A 22,366-nucleotide genomic window follows, 5' to 3' on the forward strand; every position below is an offset into this window, starting at 1 on the left:
AAGATAAAAATATTAAAAAATCCTGAACCCTATTATAAAATAATCTCTTGATATGGGGGAATGATTTAAAATGGACAAAGATGATTTATTATGAATAATAGCAGGGTTAAAAGTATTCAAAGTTCAAAATTTCAAAGTAAATTTATTATCAAAGTACATATATATCACCATATAAATCCCTGAAATTCATTTTCTTTTGGGCATTCATAGTAAATACAAGAAACAATTGAATCAATGAAAGACCGTACCCAACAGGACAAACAATCAATCAATCAATGTTCAAAAGACGACGTACTGTGCAACTACAAAAAAAAGGAAATAAATATAGATATCATGAGATGAAGTGTATTTGAAAGTGAGTTGTGGGAACAGTTCATTGATGGTCCGAGTGAAGTTTAGGGAAGTTATCCCCTCTGGTTTAAGATCCTGAAAATGGTGGTGTGTGTTGTGAGGCTCCTGTACCACTTTCCTGATGGCATCTCCGAGAAGAGAGCATGGCCTAGATGGAGTGGGTCCTTGATGATGGATGCTGCTTTCCTGCGATAGTGCTCCATGTGGATATGTTCACTGATGGGGAGGGCTTTATCTGTGGTAGACTGGGCTGTATTCTTTACTTTTTGTAGGTTTTTCTTTTCAAGGGCATTGGTGTTTCCATACCAGGTTGTTCGAATCAGAATCAGGTTTATTATCACTGGCATGTGATGTGAAATTTGTGATGAAACCAGTCAATATACTCTCCAAAGCACATCTATAGAAGTTTGACATGACATGCCAGAACTTTGCAAGCTTCTAAGAAAGTAGAGGCTGGACCCAGGACAGATCCCCTGAAATTATAACACTGAGGAACTTAACGTTGCTGACTCTTGCACCTCTGATCCCCCGACGAGATCTGGCTCTTGGAATTCCGGCTTCCTCCTCCTGAAGTCAATAATCAACTCTGTGGTCTTGCTGATGTTGAGTTTGAGGTTGTGGCACCACTCAGCCAGATTTTCAATCTCCCTCTTTGAATTGCCAACAACACTGTCATCAGCAAATTTAAAAATGGATTGGAGTTATGCTTAGCCTCACAGTCATAAGTGTAAAGAGAGTAGAGCAGGGATATTCAGTGTGAAGAGATAGGAGTGGGTTTTTAATAACAGCAAAAGTTATGAGGAAATGTAACATACCGAAAAAGTATTAATACTTTTGATAGAGTGAGTAACAAGAACTTTTCAATACAGTATGTTAAATGGCTGCCTTCTAGTGTATTATTCTATTATCATCTAGTAATGTTTTTCAGTCAGTTATTTAGTTTAAAATCCTTTGCAGTCATAGAAAATCAAAATATTAAGTCATTGCAATTACAACATGGAAGGTTACCATTTGGCTTTTTATTTCTAAACTGGAAGCATGTTTTCGGGGTTTTTTGGCAGAAATTCTAGTCCCATGCCCTTTTCTAATATCCTTTTCAAATACTCATCCATATCATTTCTAGTGATATTTAGTTCCTTTCTTATCAAAAATTTGTTGGAAACATTTTAATAACATGCTCTTCATCAACAGCCTCTTGTTCAAGTGGCTACATTCTTTCTAGCACGTAGATATGTGATTGTACATGGCATTAAAGGTATGGGGAGAAGGCAGGGAACTGGGGTTGAGGAGGGGAGGAAAAAAAATCAGCCACAATTGAATGGTGGAGCAGACTCGATGGGCCAGATGGCCTAATTCTGCTTCTATCTCTTATAGTCTTATCACACACAAAATGCTGGAGGGACTCAGCAGGCCAGCCAATATCTATGGAAAAAAGTACAGTTGACATTTCGAGCCGAAACATCAACTGTACTTTTTTCCAAAGATGCTGCCTGGCTGCTGAGTTCTTCCAGCATTTTATGTGTGTTGCTCGAATTTCCAACATCTGCAGATTTTCCCTATAGCGGAGATTGCTGGGTGGCAGAGGTCAAAGGGACAGAAGGGCCTATTCCATGCTGTATCTCGATAAACAAATATTTTCACTATATTATCTCAGTTTATCCACAAAACATGTAGCTTATCAGAACATATTTAAGTACTTTCTACTGCTGTTTTGTTGTTTGATCTGCCAGTTGTTTAAACCAGTTATTAACTAGTTGCATTCTTTTCATCCAACTGGAAGAATAAATTATCTACATATTGATTATAATTAATGTATTAAAGTATTTAGGCAGTAACTTTGTAGTGCAAAAGAACTTTGGCATCTCTGTTAAGATAATCTGTTGGGATCACATAGAGTCATAGAACACTACAGCACAGAAATAGGCCCTCTGGCCTATCTGTTCTGTGCTGAATCATCAGTCTGCCTCGTCCCATTGACCTGCACCCGGACCATAGACCTCCATGCCCCTCTCATCCATATACTCATCTAAATTTATCTTAAATGTTGAAATCAAACCTGCATCCACCATTTGCGCTGACAACTCATTCCACACTCTCACCACCCTCTGAGTGAAGAAGGCCCCCTTATGTTCCCCTTTTCTCCTTTCACACTAAACCATGACCTCTAATTGTAATCTCAGCCAACCTCAGTGGAAAAAGCCTGCTTGCATTTACCCTATCTATACCCCTCATAATTTTGTATACCTCTATCAAATCTTCCCTCATCATGCTCCAGGGAATAGAGTCTCAACATATTCAACCTTTCCCTACTCAGGTCCTCAAGTCCCAGCAACATCCTTGTAAACTTTATCTGCCAGCTGTCAATCTTATTTATGTCTTTCCTGTAGGTAGGGGCTAAAACTGTACACAATACTCCAAAATAAGCCTCAATTTCTACATAACATCCTAACTCCTGTACTCAATACATTGATTTTTGATGGCCAATGTGTAAAAAGCTTTCTTTATGACGTTATTTTCCTATGATGCCACTTTTAAGGAATTACAGATCTGTATTCCCAGATGCTTCTCTTCTACCAACTCCTCAATGCCCTACTGCTCAGCATGTAACACCTACCCTACTTGCCCTCCCAAAGTGCAACATCTCACATTATCTGCATTAAATTCTATCTGCCATTTTTCAGCTCATTTTTCCAGCTGATTGAGATCCCACTGCAATTTTTGATAATCTTCCTCGCTGTCCACTACATCCCCAATCCTAGTGTCATCTGCACATTTGCTGATCTAGTTCACCACTATTAGACATATTGTGGATATAGATGATAAATAGCAGACCCAGCACCAATCCCTGTGGCAGACCACTCGTCACAGGCCACCAGTCAAAGAGACAACCATCTACTACCACTCTCTGGCTTCTTCCTTGAAGCCAATATCTAATTCCATTTATTACTTCATCTTGAATGCCAAGTGACTGAACCTTCTTGACCAACCTCCCATGTCGAACCTCATCAAAGGTTTTGCTAAAGTCCATATAGGCATCATTAACTGCCTTGCCTTCATCAACTTTCCTGATAACTTTCTCAAAAAACTCTGAGATTGGTTAGATACGACTTATTAAGCACAAAGCCATGTTGACTATTCCTTATCAATCCCTGTCTGTCCAAATTCTCATAAATCTAGTCCCTTAAAGTACCTTCAAATAACTTTCCCACTACAACTGTCAGGCTCACTAGCATATAATTTCCTGGCTTAGTCTTAGAACCTTTCTTAAACAACTGAACAACATGAGATATCCTCCATTTCTTCAGCATCTCACCCATGGTTAAGTCTGATTTAAACATCTCTGTTAGGGCCTCTGCAATCCTGGATTCACCTTCCACAGGGTCTGAGGGAACACATGGTCAGGCCCTGGGGATTTATCCAACCTAATTTGCCTCAAGACAGCGAACACTTCCTCCTCTGTAATCTGTGTAGGGTCCATGACTTCACTGCTGCATTTCTTCATATCTATAGACTCGGTGTCTGCCTCTCAAGTAAATGCAAATGGAAATAATTCATTTAAGATCTTCCCCGTCTCTTTTGGATCCGTGCATAGCATATCACTCTGATCTTCCAGATCACCAGTTTTGTCCCTTTGCTTTTATACAATTCTCGTACCAAAGATTGGCCTTTCTCCTATTTAGAATCTCAACCTGAGGACCAGACCTATCCTTTTCCATAATAACCTGGAGACTAATGTCCTTATGAAAGTGTTCCCCTACAAAAACTTTTGTAATCTACCTAAACTCATTCCCAAATAGGAAATCTAGTATCACACTCTCTCTAGTTGTTACTTCTATGATTATCTTTCCAAAACACATTTCTTAAAACATTGCACCTTTTACCTATAACCCATGACCTCTAATTATAGTTGCACCTAACCTCAGTTGAAAAAGCCTGTTTGCATTTACCCATAAGACCATTAGATAAAGGAGCAGAGTTAGGGCATTTGTTCCATTGAGTCTGCTCTACCATTTGATCATAGAACATAGAGCATAGAACAGAGAATAGTACAGCACAGTAGAGGCCCTTCGGCCCACAATGTTGTGCCGACCCTTAAACCCTACCTCCCATATAACCTCCACCTTAAATTCCTCCATATACCTGTCTAGCAGTCTCTTAAATTTCACTAGTGTATCTGCCTCCACCACTGACTCAGGCAGTGCATTCCACGCACCAACCACTCTCTGAGTAAAAAACCTTCCTCTAATATCCCCCTTGAACTTCCCACCCCTTACCTTAAAGCCATGTCCTCTTGTACTGAGCAGTGGTGCCCTGGGGAAGAGGCGCTAGCTATCCACTCTATCTATTCCTCTTATTATCTTGTACACCTCTATCATGTCTCCTCTCATCCTCCTTCTCTCCAAAGAGTAAAGCCCTAGCTCCCTTAATCTCTGCACTCTCCAAAGAGTAAAGCCCTAGCTCCCTTAATCTCTGATCATAATGCATACTCTTTAAACCAGGCAGCATCCTGGTAAATCTCCTCTGTACCCTCTCCAATGCTTCCACATCCTTCCTATAGTGAGGCGACCAGAACTGGACACAGTACTCCAAGTGTGGCCTAACCAGAGTTTTATAGAGCTGCATCATGGCTGATTCATTTTTACCACTTTGCCCCAATCTCCTCCCTTCTCCCCATATCCCTTCATGTAACATAGAAACATAGAAAACTTACAGCACCATACAGGCCCTTCGGTCCACAATACTGTGCCGAGCATGTGCTTACTTTAGAAATGACCTAGGGTTACGCATAGCCCCTCTATTTTTCTGAGCTCCATGAACCTATCCAAGAGTCTTTTAAAAGACCCTGTTGTATCCACCTCCATCACCGTTGCCGGCAGCCCATTCCATGCATTCACCACTCTCTGCGTAAAAAACTTACCCCTAACATCTCCCCTGTTTTGGTGGTTAAGGTGTCAGTCTAGTGATCTGAAGGATGCTAGTTCGAGCCTTGGCTGAGGCAGCGTGTTGTGTCCTTGAGCAAGGCACCTAACCACACATTGCTCTGTGACGACACCGGTGCCAAGCTGTATCGGCCCTAGTGCCCTTCCCTTGGACAACATCGGTGGCGTGGAGAGGGGAGACTTGCAGCAAGGGCAACTGCTGGTCTTCCATACAACCTTGCCCAGGTCTGCGCCCTGGAAACCTTCCAAGGTGCAAATCCATGGTCTCACGGGACTAACGGATGCCTATGAATGAATGAATGACCATCTCCCCTGTACCTACTTCCAAGCACTTTAAAACTGTGCCCTCATGTTAGCCATTTCAGCCCTGGGGAAAAACCTCTGATTATCAACACGATTACTGCCTTTCATCACCTTATACACCTCTATCACGTCACCTCTCATCCTCTGTTGCTCCAAGGAGATAAGGCCAAGTTCACTCAACCTATTCTTGTAAGGCATGTTCCCCAATCCAGGCAACATCCTTGTAAATCTCCCCTGCACCTTTCTATAGTTTCCACATCTTTCCTGTAGTGAGGTGACCAGAACTGAGCATAAGTGGGGTCTGACCAGGGTCCTATATAGCTGTAACATTACCTCTCTGTGCTTGAACTCAATCCCACAGTTGATGAAGGCCAATGCACTGTGTCCTGTAGACTTGGACCCCAAGATCCCTCTGATCCTCCACACTGCCAAGAGTCTTCCCACTAGTACTATATTCTGCCATCATATTTGATCTTATGTTACGTACCCCATAACTGGGTTGCCAAACCAGCAGAAATGGAACGCTCGTTGGAGTCTGTGATTACTCGGAACTAATAAAGTTTTATTAAAGGAATAAGTAATACAGTACTCTAACCATAAGGATATAAATGTAACAGGTTAGCAATGATAATACACGCATATACACAGAACTAGGGTAATAGGAATCAACCAAGCTCTATCGCAGTCTAGGGGTAAAATGATCAGTCTTAAGTGAAGCAGAGTTCAGTTCAGTTTAGTGCAGTTCAAAGTAATCGCTGTCATTGTACCTTGGAGAGAGAGAGAGAAAGAGAGTGAGAGATGCAGTTGGTTTCAGGCAGACCTTTTGATGTCTTCGCAGTTGGCTTCGGGCAGACCTTTTGATGTCTTCTAATCCCGCTGTGGTCACCGACTGTGACCCCTCCGTTCCGGATACGATCGTTCTTCCGCGTTGAACCCGGCACCCAGGCAAGGGTGGATACACACCCCAGGTTCCCACCAATCGTACCTTTACACCCTGTAAGCCTCTGATCGGTTCCCGCGAACCGGTCCTCCACACTCCCACCAGCTTGTGGGGGCACACTGCTCTTTCCAGGGTCTTGTGGCATGTCGTGCCTTAGCAAACCTGCTCTTTTTATCCCCCTTCTGGGGTATCACCTGTCCATCAAACTTCAAACAGTTCAGGTTCAAAGCAACCGGTCTGTCAATATCTGAATTGTGTTTCTTTCTCGTTAATCTCTCTCTTCTCTCTTATTAGCATTTTGAATGTTTCTCCATTGTTTTCCATTACCTCTCTCACTAGCATCATCCGTCCGGTAGCTCTGCTTGGCGTCACACATGGCGCTACCAGAATGAACCACCTCACACTTATCTGGGTCTAACTCCGTCTGCCACTTCTCAGCCAAGTTTTGCATCCTAAGGGTGTCCCGCTATAACCTCTGATACTATCTGTAACACCCCCAACCTTTGTGTCAACAGCAAATTTACTAACCCATCCCTGCACTTCCTCATTCAGGTCATTTATGAAAATCACGAAGAGTAGGGGGTCCCAGAACAGATCCCTGAGACACACCACTGATCACCGACCTCCATGCAGAATATGACCCGACTATAACCACACTTTGCTTGTTGGCAAGCCAATTCTGGATCCACAAAGCAAGATCCCCTTGGATCCCATGCTTCCTTACTTTCTCAATAAGCTTTGCATAGGGTACCTTGTCAAATGCCTTGCTGAAATCCATATACACTACATCTACTGATCTACCTTCATCAATGTGTTTAGTTACATCCTCAAAAAATTCAACCAGGCTTGTAAGGCATGACCTACCTTTGACAAAGCCTGACTATTCCTGATCATATTAAGCCTCCCAAAATGTTTGTAAATCCTGCTTCTCAGAATCTTCTCCATCAACTTACCAGCCACTGAAGTAAGACTCACTGGTCTATAATTCCCTGGGCTATCTCTACTCCCTTTCTTGAATAATGGAACAGCATCTGCAATCTTCCAGTCCTCCAGAACCTCCCCATCCACATGATGATGCAAAGATCATTGTTAGAGACTCAGCAATCTCCTCCCTCGCCTCCCATAGTAGCCCTGGGTACATCTCGTCTGGTCCCAACTTGATGCTTCCCAAAAGCGCCAGCACATCTTCTTTCTTAATACCTATATGCTCAACCTTTTCAGTCTGCTGTAAGTCATCCCTACAATCACCAAGTTCTTTTTCCATCGTGCATACTGAAGCAAAGTATTCATTAAGTACCTCCACTACTTCCTCCGGTTCCATACACACTTTTCCACTGTCATACTTGATTGGTCCTATTTTCTCACATCTTAAAACTATATAACCATATAACAATTACAGCACGGAAACAGGCCATCTCGGTCCTTCTAGTCCGAGCCGAATGCTTACTCTCATCTTGTCCCACCGACCTGCACTCAGCCCATAACCCTCCATTCCTTTCCTGTCCATATAGCTATCCAATTTTACTTTAAATTAAAATTATCCCCTTGCTCTTCACATACTTGTAGAATGCCTTGCGGTTTTCCTTAATCCTGCTCTCCAAGTCCTTCTCATGGTCCCTTCTGGCTCTCCTAATTTCATTCTTAAACTCATTCCTACTAGCCTTATAATCTTCTAGATCTCTGTCATTACCTAGATTTTTGAACCTTTCGTAAGCTTTTCTTCTTAACTAACTTTTCAACAGCCTTTGTACACCATGGCTCCTGTACCCTACCATCCTTTCCCTGTCTCATTGGAACGTATCTGTGCAGAATGCCATGCAAATATCCCCCAAACATTTGCCACATTTCTGCCATACATTTCCCTGAGAACATCTGCTCCCAATTTATACTTCCAAGTTCCTTTTGATAGCTTGATGTTTCCCCTTACCCCAATTAAACGCTTTCCTAACTTGTCTGTTCCTATCCCTCTCCAATGCTATGGTAAAGGAGATAGAATTGTGATCACTATCTCCAAAATGCTCTCCCACTGACAGACCTGACACCTGACCAGGTTCATTTCCTAATGCCAAATCAAGTACAGCATCTGTTCTTGTAGGTTTATTTACATATTATGTCAGAGAATCTTCCTGAACAAATTCCATGCCATCTATAGGGAGATGCCAATCAATATTGGTGGAAATTAAAATCTCCTATCATGACAACCCTGTTATTATTACACCATTCCAGAATCTATCTCCCTCTCTGCTCCTCGATGTCCCTGTTATTGACCCCTTCCTGTTTTTAACTTCTTCCCACAGAGACTCAGGAGACAATCACTCCATGACTTTCTCCTTTTCTGCCGCTGTGACACAATTTCTGGTCAGCAGTGTCATGCCCCCACCTCTTTTGCCCCCCTCCTTGTCCTTTCTGAAACATCTAATAATGTCCTGACCAATCAAGGATATATTAACTTCTGCCTTAAATATACATAAAGACTTGGTCTCCACAGCTGCCTGTGGCAACAAATTCCACAGATTCAGCACTCTCTGACTAAAGAAATTCCTCGTCATTCCTGTTCTAAAAGGATGCTCCTCTATTCTGAGACTATGCACTCTGGTCCCAGACTCTCAGACTGTATGAAAATCCTGTCCACATCCACTCTATCTAGGCCTTTCAATATTCAATAGGTTTCAGTGAGATCCCCCTCATCTTCTGAATTCCAGTGAGTAGAGGCCCAGGGCTGTCAATTAGCCTGCTATAGGTTGAGTCATTATCGAGCCTAATGGCCGAGGGTAGGAAAGACCTCATATAGCGCTCTTTGGAGCAGTCCAGTTGTCTTAGTCTATTACTAGAAGTGTTCCCCTGTTCAACCATGGTGGCAAGCATACCCTATCATTCCTGTAAACCACCTCTGAACCCTCTTCAATGTCAGCACATCGTTTTTAGATACAGGGCCCAGAACTGCTCACGATACTCCAATTGAGGCCTCACCCGGAAGACCACAATTTGTGCGGATTGTTGATAACATCTCCTCCTCGCTGACGATCAACACTGGTGCACCTCAGGGGTGTGTGCTTAGCCCACTGCTCTACTCTCTATATACCATGACTGTGTGACTAGACATAGCTCAAACACCATCTGTAAATTTGCTGATGATACAACCATTGTTGGTAGAATCTCAGATGGTGTCGAGAGGGCGTACAGGAGCAAGATATGCCAACTAGTGGAGTGGTGTTGCAGCAACAACCTGGCACTCAACATCAGTAAGATGAAAGAGCTGATTGTGGACTTCTGGAAGGGTATGATGAAAGAACACATACTAATCCTCATAGAGGGATCAAAAGTGGAGAGAGTGAGCAGTTTCAAGTTCCTGGGTGTCAAGATCTCTGAGGATCTAACCTGGTCCCAACATATTGATGCAGTTATAAAGAAGGCAAGACAGCAGCTATACTTCATTTGGAATCTGAAGAGATTTGTTATGTCAACAAATACACTCAAAAGCTTCTATAGATGTACCATGGAGAGTATTCTGACACGTTGCATCACTGTCTGGTGTGGGGGGGTGGGGTTGTGAGGCTACTGCACAGGACCAAAAGAAGCTACAGAGGGTTGTAAATTTAGTCAGCTCCATCTTGGGTACTAGCCTACAAAGTTCATCTTTGAGGAGTGGTGTCTCAGGAAGGCAGCATCCATTGTTAAGGACTTCCAGCACCCAGGATGTGCCCTTTTCTCATTGTTACCATCAGGTGGAAGGTATAGAAGCCTGAAGGCACACACTCAGTGATTCAGGAACAGCTTCTTCCCCTCTGCCATCTGATTCCTAAATAGACTTTGAACCCTTGGACACTACCTCACTTTTTTAATATATATTATTTCTGATGTTTGCATGATTTTTAATCTATTAAATATACATATACTGTAGTATTTATTTTTTATTATAACTTTATTTTGTTTTTTTCCTTCTATATTTTGTATTGCATGGAACTGTTGCTGCTAAGTTAACAAATTTCACAACACATGCCAGTGATTATAAGCCTGATTCTGATTTTAAGCAGTGCTTTATAAAGCCTCAACATTATGTCCTTGTTTTTCTATTCTTGCCCTCTTGAAATAAATGCCAAAATCGCATTTGCCTTCCTCACCACAGACTCAACCTGCAAATTAACCTTAGGGGGGTCCTGCAGAAGAACTCCAAGGTCACCTTGCACCTCAGATTTTTGAATTTTTAGAAAATAGTCTACCCTTTTATTTCTTCTACCAAAGGGCATGGCCATACACTTCCAACAGTGTATTCTATCTGCTGCTTTTTTGTCCCTTCTCCTAATGTGTCAGTACTTTTGTAGCCTCTCTACTTTGTCAAAATGACCTGATCCTCCACCTATTTTTGCATCATCTGCAAACTTTGCAACAAAACCATCAGTTTTGTCATCCAAGTCATACACATATTACATAAAAAGAAGCATTTCCAATACAGACCACTGTAGAACACCACTAGTCACCAATAGCCAACCAGAAAAGGCTCCCTTTATTTCCACTCTTTGCTTCTTGCCAACCAGCCACTGCTTTATCCATACTGGGATGTTCCTGTAACACCATGGGCTGTCAGCTTCTTAAGCAGCCTCCTGTGTGACACCTTGTCAAAAGCCTTCCAAGAATCCAAGCACACAAAATCTAACCTGCTAACTAAATTTGCCGACGATTCTACATTGTTTGGCCTAATCACAAACAATAATGAGGTGGCCTATGGGGAAGAAGTCATCTCTGACATAGTGGTGTCAAGAAAACAACCTCTCCCTCAATGCCACAAAAACGAAGGAGCTGGTTGTGGATTACAGGAGGAATGGAGACAGGCTAACCCCTATTGACATCAGTGGATGTGGGGTTGAGAGGTTAAACAGCTTTAAGTTCCTCGGCATCCACATCACCGAGGACCTCACATGGTCTGTGCACACCAACTGTGTGGTGAAAAAGGCACAACAGTGCTTCTTTCACTTCAGACGTTTGAGGAAGTTTGGTATGGGCCTCCAAATCCTTTCTACAGGTACGCAATTGAGAACATGCTGACTGGCTGCATTGCTGCCTGGTATGGGAACTGTACCTCCCTTAATTGTAGGATTCTGCAGAGAGTGGTGTGGACAGCCCAGCGCATCTGTAATTGTGAACTTCCCATGATTCAGGACATTTACAAAGACTGGTGTGTAAAAAGGGCTTGTAGGATCATTGGGGACCCAAGTCACCTTAACCACAATCTATTCCAGCTGCTACCATCCGGGAAACGGTTTTTGCAGCATAAAAGCCAGGGCCGGCAGGTTCTGGGACAGCTTCTTTCACCAGGCCATCAGACTGAATAACTCACACTGATTTGAGTGTATTTCTGTGTTACATTGACTGTTCTATTTATTATAAATTATTATAAATTACTATGATTGCACATTTAGACGGAGATGTAACACAAAGATTTTTACTCCTCATGTATGTGAAGGATGTAAGAAATAAAGTCAATTCAATTCAATTACCCTTTATCGATCCTGCTTGTTATTTTTTCAAGGAATTCCAACAGATCCTTCAGACAAGATTTCCCCTTGAGAAAATCATGCTGACTATGGCTTATTTTTATCATGTGCCTCCAAGTACCCCAAACCACATCGTTAACAATTGACTCCAACATCTTCCCAACCACTGAGGTCAGACTAACTTGCCTACAATTTCCTTTCTTCTGTCTCTCTTCCCTTTTGAAGAATGGAGTGATATTTGCAATTTTCCAGTCTTTCAGAACCATGACAGAATCTATTGATTCTTGAAAGAGTGGAGACACATTTGCAATTTTTCATTCTTCCAGAACCATTCCAAAATCTAGTGATTCCTGAAAGATCATTACTAATGTCTCCACAATCTCTTACAGTCACCTTTTACAGAAGCTTGAGGTGTACACTATCTGGTCCAGGTGACTTATCTATCTTCTGACCTTTCAGCTTCCCAGGAACCTTCTCCCTAGTAATAGCAATTGCACTCATTTCTGAGCATGACACTCTGGAAATTCCATCATACTGCTAGAGTCTTCCACGGTAAAGGCAGATGCAAAATAGTTATTCAGTTCATCTGCCATGTCCTTGACCCCCATTACTATCTCTCCAGCATCATTTTCCAGTGGTTCGATATGTACTCTCGCCTCTTACACTTTATGTATCTGAAGAAACTTTTGGTATTCTCATTAATATTATTGGCTAACTTACTTTCATATTCTGTTTTTACTTTCTTAGTGTCTTTTTTAGTTGCCTTCTGTTGGTACTTAAATGCATACTAATCCTTTAACTACTGATTAATTTTTGGTCTACTATATGCCCTCTCTTCTGCTTTTATGTTGGCCTTGACTTTCCTCCTTAGACACAGACATTAAGCAGGCATTGTCTGCTTAATTCATGCTGACACAACTGTATTTCTATGTTATATTGACCATCCTGTTGTACATACTAGTTATTATAAATTACTATAATTGCGCATTTGAATGGGAATGTAACATAAAGATGTTTACCCCCATGTATTTGAAGTATGTAACTAATAAAGTCAATTGAATTCAGTTGTGTCATCTTGCCTTTACAATACTCGTTCCTCTTTGTGATCTATATATTCTGTTTCTTCTGATTTGCCTCCTGAAATTTCAACCATTGCTGCTCTGCCATCATCCCTGCTAGTGTTATTTTCCAATCAGTTCTGGCCAACCCCTCTCTCTTGTCTCTTATTCCCTTACTGATGCATCTGACAGTTTCTCTTTCTCAAATTTCATGGTGAATTTGATTGTATTATGATCACTTGCTCCAAAGGGTTATTTGACCTTAAGCTGCCTCATCAATTCTGGACTATTGAACAACACCCAATCTGTGTACAGTTCCGGTCACCGAATTATAGGAAAGATATTAACAAAATAGAGAGTACAGAGGAGATTTACCAGAATGTTACCTGGGTTCCAGCAGCTAAGTTACAGAGAAAGGTTGAACAAGTTAGGTCTTTATTCTTTGGCGCATAGAAGATTGAGGGGGAACCTGATAGAGGTATTTAAAATTATGAAGGGGATAGATAGAGTTGACGTGGATAGGCTTTTTCCATTGAGAGTAGGGGAGATTCAAACAAGAGGACATGAGTTGAGAGTTAAGGAGCAAAAGTTTAGGGGTAACACAAGGGGGAACTTCTTTACTCAGAGAGTGGTAGCTGTGTGGAACGAGCTTCCAGTAGAAGTGGTAGAGGCAGGTTTGATTTTGTCATTAAAAAAAAAATTGGATAGGTATATGCACAGGAAAGGAATGGAGGGTTATAGGCTGAGTGCAGGTAGATGGGACTAGGTGAGAGTAAGCGTTCAGCACAGACTAGAAGGGCCGAGATGGCTTGTTTCTGTGCTGTAATTGTTATATGGTTATATGGAATAGCTGATCTCCTACTGGCTCAACCACAAGCTGCTCTGAAAAGCCATCTCATAGGCACTCTAGAAACTCCCCTTCTTGGGATCCAGCACCAATCTGATTTTCACAATCTACCTGCATATTGAAATCCTCCATGATTATGGTAACATTGTCCTTTTGGCATATATTTTCTATCACTTGTAATTTGTAGACCACTTCCTTACTTCTGTTTGGGGGTCTGTATAATTCCCATCAGGATTTTTTTTTATCCTTGCAGTTCCTTAGCTCTACCCACAACAATTCGACCATATGTCACCTCTTTCTAATGATTTGATCTCATATTTTACCAACAGAGCCACACTACTCCCTTTGCCTACCTTTTAATACAATGTGTATCCTTGGATGTTCATCTCCCAGATATAATCTTTCAGCCATGATTCAGAAGTGCTTACAGCATCATATATGCCAATCTGTAACGCTGCTGCAATTTTCATCTATGTTATTCCATGTACTATGCATCTTCAAATATAATACCTTTAGTCCTATATTCACCTTTTTCGATATTGTCCTCCTTTTATGTTGCAACTCATCCTATTGACAGGAACTTTGCCTCTCCTTGCTGAGAGTCTCGCTATATGCTGCCTTTTTTTAAAACCAGCTACCTTATCCTCAGCACTATCAGTCCGGTTTCCATCCCCTGCCAAATTAGTTTAAACCTTCCGAATAACTCCAGCAAACTTGCCCACAAGGATATTGGTCACCTGTCAAATCATCCTATTCTTACCTTCACTGGCACCTGGTAAAGGAAACAATCCAGAGATTACTACCCTGGAGGTCCTGTTTTTCAGTTTTCTGCCTAGTAGCTCCCTAAAATCTCTCTTCAGGACCTCCTCACTATGTCATTGCAGCCAATATGCACCAAGACTTCTGGCTGCTCACTCTCCCTCTTGAGAATGCCATGAACTAGATCTAAGATGTCCCTGATCTTGGCTCCTGGGAGGCAATATACCATCCAGGTGTGTCTATCACACTCACAGAATCTTGTCTCTGTTCCTCTAGCTATGGAATCTCCTATCAACACTGCAGTCTTCTTCATCTCTCTGCTCTTCTGAGCCATGGCACCAGACTCAGTGCTAGATACCCAGTCACTGTGGCTCTCCCCTGATAGGTTGCCCACTCAACAATATCTGAAGTTGTATACTTATTATTGAGGGTAATAGCCATATGCCAGTGATAATAAAATTGATTCTGATTCTGTACTCTGCACTGCCTTTCCCTCTCCTGATAGTCAGCCTGTTACCTGTCTAACCCTCGGTTCGGCTAGCGGCTTAATCTAGGGGAATCAGCCATCGGCCTGGCCAAACTTAAGAGATCTCGTTTGGGTGGATGCTGCGCAATATGTCCTGTTACAAATCAGTACCATGAAATAGCGAACAGTACAAAATATGCAATTAAATGATTGAGCTTTATAATTCTTAATTTCACTATAGGGTTAGTAAAGAAACAAAAGAAAGAAAAGGACCCATTCTCATGAAACAGTCTAGTGCGCAAACGTTGCAGCTCACGGTTTCTCCATTTGTTTCTGTCGACTTCCTCCAAGTGTAGCTGACCCTCAGACCCTTGGTCCTCAGTCCACTCCATCCGGCAGTCTGCCAACTCTCTCCATTTGCGTCCTCCACCTCTCCCCGACAAAAGACTGCAAAATCTCTTCTCCCAGACCCACAGGAAAGAACAACATCCCCTTATTGGCTAATATACATTCCAAAGACCCCATTATCTCTAGTCATAACCCAAACGTTGCGGCGACAGAGAAACCATTACCTTAGCAGTGGAACATTACAGAGCGGCCATTACATTAGCAGTGAAACCTTACAGCGTGTTACACCTGTCTCCTGCAACCTAGGGGTGATTACCTCCCTGTAGCACCTACCTAGTATCTTCTCATTCTCCCACATGTTGAAGGTCATCGAGTTGCAGCTCCATTTCCTTAATACGTTCTCTCAGGAGCTGCAACTTGGTGCACCTGGTGCAGACTGGAGGTCTCCCAGACTTCCCACATCCCACACACAGTACAAAACACTGCCCCTGGAGCTATTCTCACTACACTTCTCTGCCCTAACAGATGAGGAATGAACAATGAGATCAAAAAGAGAGAAACTTACCAGATTCTTTACCTCACTTAAGCTCGATGAGCCAAAGCCACTCTAAACACTAGCATGCTCAAAAGAATGTCAGTTCAAAGAACAGATGCTCTGCTTATTCTTGCGTTATTTTTATTCGCCCTTCCTAATGAATCCCTCTTGTTGACTGGTTGCAGCCCAATTGCAAGAAGCTGCCATGAAGCTCAGCCTTTTAGATCTTGATTTTGGACCTGATTGAACATGTAGCTCTATTTATGCACTCCCTTTCATTGATTGTTGGCAGCCCAACTATTTATACCCCTCATAATTTTGTATACTATCAAATCTCCCCTCAATCTTCTATGTTCGAAGGAATTAAGTCCTGACCTATTCAATCGTTGCTTATAACTGAGGTCCTCTAATCCCGCAACATCCTTGTAAATCTTCTTTGTACTCTTTCAACTTGATTTGCATCTTTCCTGCAGGTAGGTGACCAAAACTGCACACAATACTCCAAAGTAGACCTAACCAACGTCCTATACAACTTCAACATTACATCCCATTTTCTGTACTCACTACTTTGCTTTTTGAAAGCCAATGTGCCAAAAGCTTTGTTTATGACTGTATCTACCTATGCTGCCACTTTGAATGAAGTTCCCTTTTCCTCTCCTGACAGTCACCCAGATTCCTGCCTCCTGCAACTTAGGAGTGACTACTTCCCTGTAGCTCCTTTCTGTCACCTCCTCATTCTGCCTTATTAGCCAAAGGTCATCAAGCTGCAGCTCCAGTTGCTTAGCATGGTCTCTAAGGAGCTGCAGCATGTTGTACTTTGTGCATATGTCATTATCAAGGACACGAGGTCTCCCGAAGTTCCCACACCTCACACAGCAACGTGCCACTAATGTCTTTTTAAGAAAATAAATTATTGTTTTAGAGGGGAATTAAACAAGTATTTAGCTTTGCTCTTGTGTCAAATACACTGCATGTGTGTAATGTAATGATTCGTTTTAAACTAATTTCTGTCTCATTCAAAACAATTGTGATACAGTCTTGAGATATGTAAGAAAAGTCAGCACAAAGAGGAGAATTTCTTAAGTTCAATTGGATTTCTCAATTTCAGTCCAATTTCTCAAGGAACAATGTTACCAAACACAGAAAAGAAGAAAAAATATGTATTTGTGGAGAAATAGAAGAAATTAAAATGAAAATAAAATAGTTTGATGCTAATTTCTGCTCCCAGCAGCTAAAAATAAATTATATTCTTCTGTACAATGTTTAATTACACTAATACCACATCTAAAATAAAGCATTTGATTCTAAGTATGTATAAATGTACAATAATTTTAAGTTAAATACTATAATATATTTCAGTTTGCAGTCTGCAAATAGATCTGTGATAATGGATGAAAATTATGCACTTGACATTATAATGATACAAATTATGCTCTTGACCAATAATCTGCCGTTTATGCAATTTGTTTTTTTCACACGTTGGGTGTTTGATACTTTCTTAGAATGGGTTTTGTGGTGATTCTTTGTTGTGTGGCTGCCTGTGGGAGGACAAATCTCAGAGTTGTATTCTGTATACAGACTTTCATAATAAATGTACTTTGAATCTTAACACTACAGTAAGTGGATGTAGTGTTTTACTTAGCCTTCATGACAAAGAAGTTAAAATAGTATGTGAGTAAATACTTTAAAGCAATTTAGTTTCAGAATCTGAAAGATTATAACAAGAAAGGAGGCCAGATGTCTCAAAGTTCAAACTAGCTCTCTGCAAGAACAATCTATTTGGCTCTATTACTCTGCCCCTCATCTTTTAACATTTAGCATGAAAGTGAGCACTCTTCTTTTCTGGACAAAATATTTCATATGAAAATGGCAACTGACCATACATTTATAATAATATCTCAGTTAAAAACATATGTCTAATGTACACTCCTGTACCATATTGGGGTTCATTTTGTTTTTATTATAAATAAAATTAAAATTCAGTAATATCACAACTGGGCTTTTGCAAATTTATTGGCTCTAATAGTAAAATTTGTGATCTTTTCAAATCTCATGATGTGATTTGAAATCCATTAGAAATCATGGATAGAGCCCTCCTGAATACACCCAATCACTGATATGTAAACTATGGATTAATTCTCATCTCACATCTGCTAAAATGTAAATCTGTTTTATATCATGTGATTTTTAGAAATATTTCTATGCAATACAACACGAGTGGGAATCAAGAAATCAATGAAATCAATGTTGATCATTGATTTTTGTGCCCTTGTGGTAAACCACATGCTTCATCTCATTGTGTATTGTTTGGAATTGTAAAAAAGGTGATTTTTCAGCTTACAGTTCTCTATAAACTCTGATCCTTATTATTGACGTATGCTTACATGGTAATAAACAATTTCTGGTTTGTCCTAGGTGGTTTCATGCTTATTTTATTTTTTCGTTTTACAGGTAAAATCCAGTGAAGATTTTGTTTGCAGTGGATCTTTGCTATTCCTTTATGCTGGTGATTATTACTTGAATATAAAGTTTCATGATGACAACTCTAGTAGGGAGTTGCCACTTTCTTGGTTTTGTTTGCCAAGTGTTCATGTGCGTGCCATGGATCCAACTCAGCACACGATGCTTTAAAGTTATTTTACACATTAGGGACTGTAAGATGTAGTGAGTTAGACCTTTGTAAATAGTGACTAACTAGAGATACTTGCCAACGGGATCTCCTTCAATATTCTGGTTCAGGATAACAAAGCCACCACCCCAGGAATAAAATGTTGCTGGATTTTTCTGTAAAGCTTTTCGGCCAAATTTTTAATTAACCAAGGAGCTCATAGCTATGGATGAAATGAAAGGCACTTGATCAGTAGCTTGGTGTGATCTTTGATCTCTAATTGCAATGTTGTTAAAATCTAAAAGGTGAATGTATATTTCTTCATATGGTTATGTGAACTCTGATGCGCAATGTAGATTGGGTGTTAAAAATCTTTCAAATTCTATCTGTACAAAATAATGAACAGGTTGACAAATAATATCAGTGTTGTGATAATGAAGGCATGTACTAATTACAAGTCGGATATGACAATGCTGTAAAAATCAGTCTTAATGTTCAGTTAATGCATTATATTCCCCTTTTAAATTCTTTTTCATAGTTTTCAAAACATACTATGGGACACAGTGTACTCTTGCTCTGTATTATAGCTGTAATGTATCTGCTTTTGTTTGTGAGAGTAGTAAGTATGCCTCATTCACACTGCATTGATGTGGCTACAATCTTTTGAAGAGGTTAATTATTAGTTTGTCCCCAAGCTGTTACCAATAAAGAATTCAGAAAATAAACTGGAAAACCAGTTACAAACTCAGGGTTTTTTTACAATTAAAATTTGCTGTGGTTAGGTTTACCTGAACCATATGAATAATTCAACCTCGTGATTAATTTGCAGTTGAATTTCTGTAATGATTACTAAATAAATAGAATGATAAATATTCTTAGGATTGTACCACTCTTCAGCTGTAGTGTGAACAAGGCTAATGTATGACTTTGTTTCAAACAAAATTCAGGAACTACTGTAACAGGCATCACTACACAACCAAACTGCTGTTCTAATGATACTTTTCTTTCCTGTACCTGCAAAATGGAAATAAATTTGGCTTGCATGTTCAGCTGTAATCAAAAATAGTCTTTTCCGAGCTAGTTACTCCATCACCATCAAGTCCATCAGGTGTCTGTTTTAGCATTCAAGAATAGGTGGATGAAACAAGGATTATCAGGGTACGTAGGCACTATTTTTATGAATTTCTCCACCTGTTGTCCATGCTTCTGAAAAAAATAGCCCATTGAAATTGTGAAGAGAATGTTTCAGATGATGGAAATCAAATGATTTTTTAAAAAAAACATAGTCATGCAGCACAGAAACAGAATGCCTAACCACCAAGTCTGTGTCAATTATCAGGCACCTACTTTTACTTAGGTGGACCTGGATCACCAGAGCTGTGAAAAAGTAGACCTATTAGCTGTGCCACTTGTGCTGCATTTTGGATATGTCTTTTTTATCAGTTCCTCACATTTGTTTCCTCTCTGATATGATAAAATGCAGACAGAAGAGTAGTGAATTGAAAGTTTTATTTTCAGCATCGGTGTATCATAGTTTCTCCCTAAATGTGGTATTTAATTTTTGTCAAATTATGAACAATCTGCTCAAACTGGGCTAAAGTTATTATTTTGTATTTCCTTTGGCAAATTTTAAATGCCTTCTCAAAAATGTAACCTTTGTGCCCACCAGTGTCTGAATGAATTTAGTCATCGTGCAGCACATTTATAAGTCTATCTCTAAATGCTCTATTAAAAAATTCTCTGAAGTGGGACTTAAAAAAATAAATCATAAAATAGTCATTGGCAATTTGTCGGTGCAAACTGAAAAGCAGGGGTGATGTTTGAAATAATGGACAATTTATTAAAGCTGGTGCATACCAGAAGACCAGTCAAAGATGATCTACCTAAGTGAGAATTTGGTATAGATTCTACATTCTCACTTAAGACCATAAGACCATAAGATAAAGGAGCAGAAGTAGAGCATTCGGCCCATCGAGTCTGCTCCGCCATTTTATCATGAGCTGATCCATTTTATCCTATTTAGTCCCACTGCCCCGCCTTCTCACCATAACCTTTGATGCCCTGGCTACTCAGATACCTATCAATCTCTGCCTTAAATACACCCAATGACTTGGCATCCACTGCTGCCCGTGGTAACAAATTCCATAGATTCACCACCCTCTGACTAAAAAAATCTCTTCGCATTTCTGTTCTGAAAGGGCGCCCTTCAATCCTGAAGTCATGCCCTCTCGTACTAGACTCCCCCATCATGGGAAACAACTTTGCCACATCCACTCTGTCCATGCCTTTTAACATTCGAAATGTTTCTATGAGGTCTCCCCTCATTCTTCTAAACTCCAAGGAATACAGTCCAAGAGCGGACAAACGTTCCTCATATGTTAACCCTCTCATTCCCGGAATCATTCCAGTGAATCTTCTCTGTACCCTCTCCAACGTCAGCACATCCTTTCTTAAATAAGGAGACCAAAACTGCCCACAGTACTCCAAGTGAGGTCTCACCAGCGCCTTATAGAGCCTCAACATCACATCCCTGCGCCTATACTCTATTCCTCTAGAAATGAATGCCAACATTGCATTCGCCTTCTTCACTACTGACTCAACCTGGAGGTTAACTTTAAGGGAATACTGTACGAGGACTCCCAAGTCCCGTTGCATCTCAGAACTTTGAATTCTTTCCCCATTTAAATAATAGTCTGCCCATTTATTTTTTCCGTCAAAGTGCATAACCATACACTTTCCAACATTGTACTTCATTTGCCACTTCTCTGCCCATTCTTCCAATCTACCCAAGTCTCTCTGCAGACTCTCCGTTTCTTCAGCACTACCGGCCCCTCCACCTACCTTCGTATCGTCAGCAAACTTAGCCACAAAGCCATCTATTCCATAATCCAAATCGTTGATGTACAATGTAAAAAGAAGCGGCCCCAACACTGATCCCTGTGGAACACCACTGGTAACCGGCAGCCAAACAGAATAGGATCCCTTTATTCCCACTCTCTGTTTCCTGCCAATCAGCCAACGCTCTATCCATGTATGTAACTTTCCCGTAATTCCATAGGCTCTTATCTTGTTAAGTAGCCTCATGTGTGGCACCTTGTCAAAGGCCTTCTGAAAATCCAAATATACAACATCCACTGCATCTCCCTTGCCTAGCCTACTGGTAATTTCCTCAAAAAATTGTAATAGGTTTGTCAGGCAGGATTTTACTTTAAGGAATCCATGCTGAGTTCTGCCTATCTTGTCATATGCCTCCTGGTACTCTGTAACCTCATCCTTGACAATCGACTCCAACAACTTCCCAACCACCGACGTCAAGCTAACAGGTCTATAATTTCCTTTTTGCTTCCTTGCCCCCTTCTTAAATAGCGAAGTGACATTTGCAATCTTCCAGTCTTCCGGAACCATGCCAGAATCTATCGACTTTTGAAAGATCATCGCTAATGCCTGCGCAATCTCCACAGCTACTTCCTTCAGAACACGAGGGTGCATTCCATCTGGTCCAGGAGATTTATTGACCTTAGCCTATTCAGCTTCCTGAGTACTTTCTCTGTCGTAATTGTGACTGCGCACACTTCTCTTCCCTGCCACCCTTGAGTGTCCGGTATCCTGCTGTCTTCCTCAGTGAAGACTGATGCAAAATACTTATTCAGTTCCTCTGCCATCTCCTCATCTCCCATTACAATTTCTCCAGTATCATTTTCTATCGGTCCTATATCTAC

At 40.9% G+C, this 22,366-nt stretch overlaps 1 protein-coding gene across 7 annotated transcripts in view; it reads left to right on the plus strand.

Moving 5' to 3' along the window:
* Nucleotides 1–19,712, plus strand: part of trappc9 (trafficking protein particle complex subunit 9) — a 749,291-nt gene extending 729,579 nt beyond the window's left edge. For all 7 annotated transcript variants that reach the window (XM_063062835.1, XM_063062851.1, XM_063062844.1 and 4 more), the window contains one exon: nt 18,491–19,712. In XM_063062835.1, the coding sequence (XP_062918905.1) occupies nt 18,491–18,670 (180 nt within the window). In that variant the 3' untranslated portion in view covers nt 18,671–19,712. The remainder of the gene's footprint in view (nt 1–18,490) is intronic.
* Nucleotides 19,713–22,366: the final 2,654 nt, after the last annotated feature.

Source organism: Mobula hypostoma, chromosome 1 (assembly GCF_963921235.1).
Source record: "Mobula hypostoma chromosome 1, sMobHyp1.1, whole genome shotgun sequence".
Classification (NCBI taxonomy): Eukaryota; Metazoa; Chordata; class Chondrichthyes; order Myliobatiformes; family Myliobatidae; genus Mobula; species Mobula hypostoma.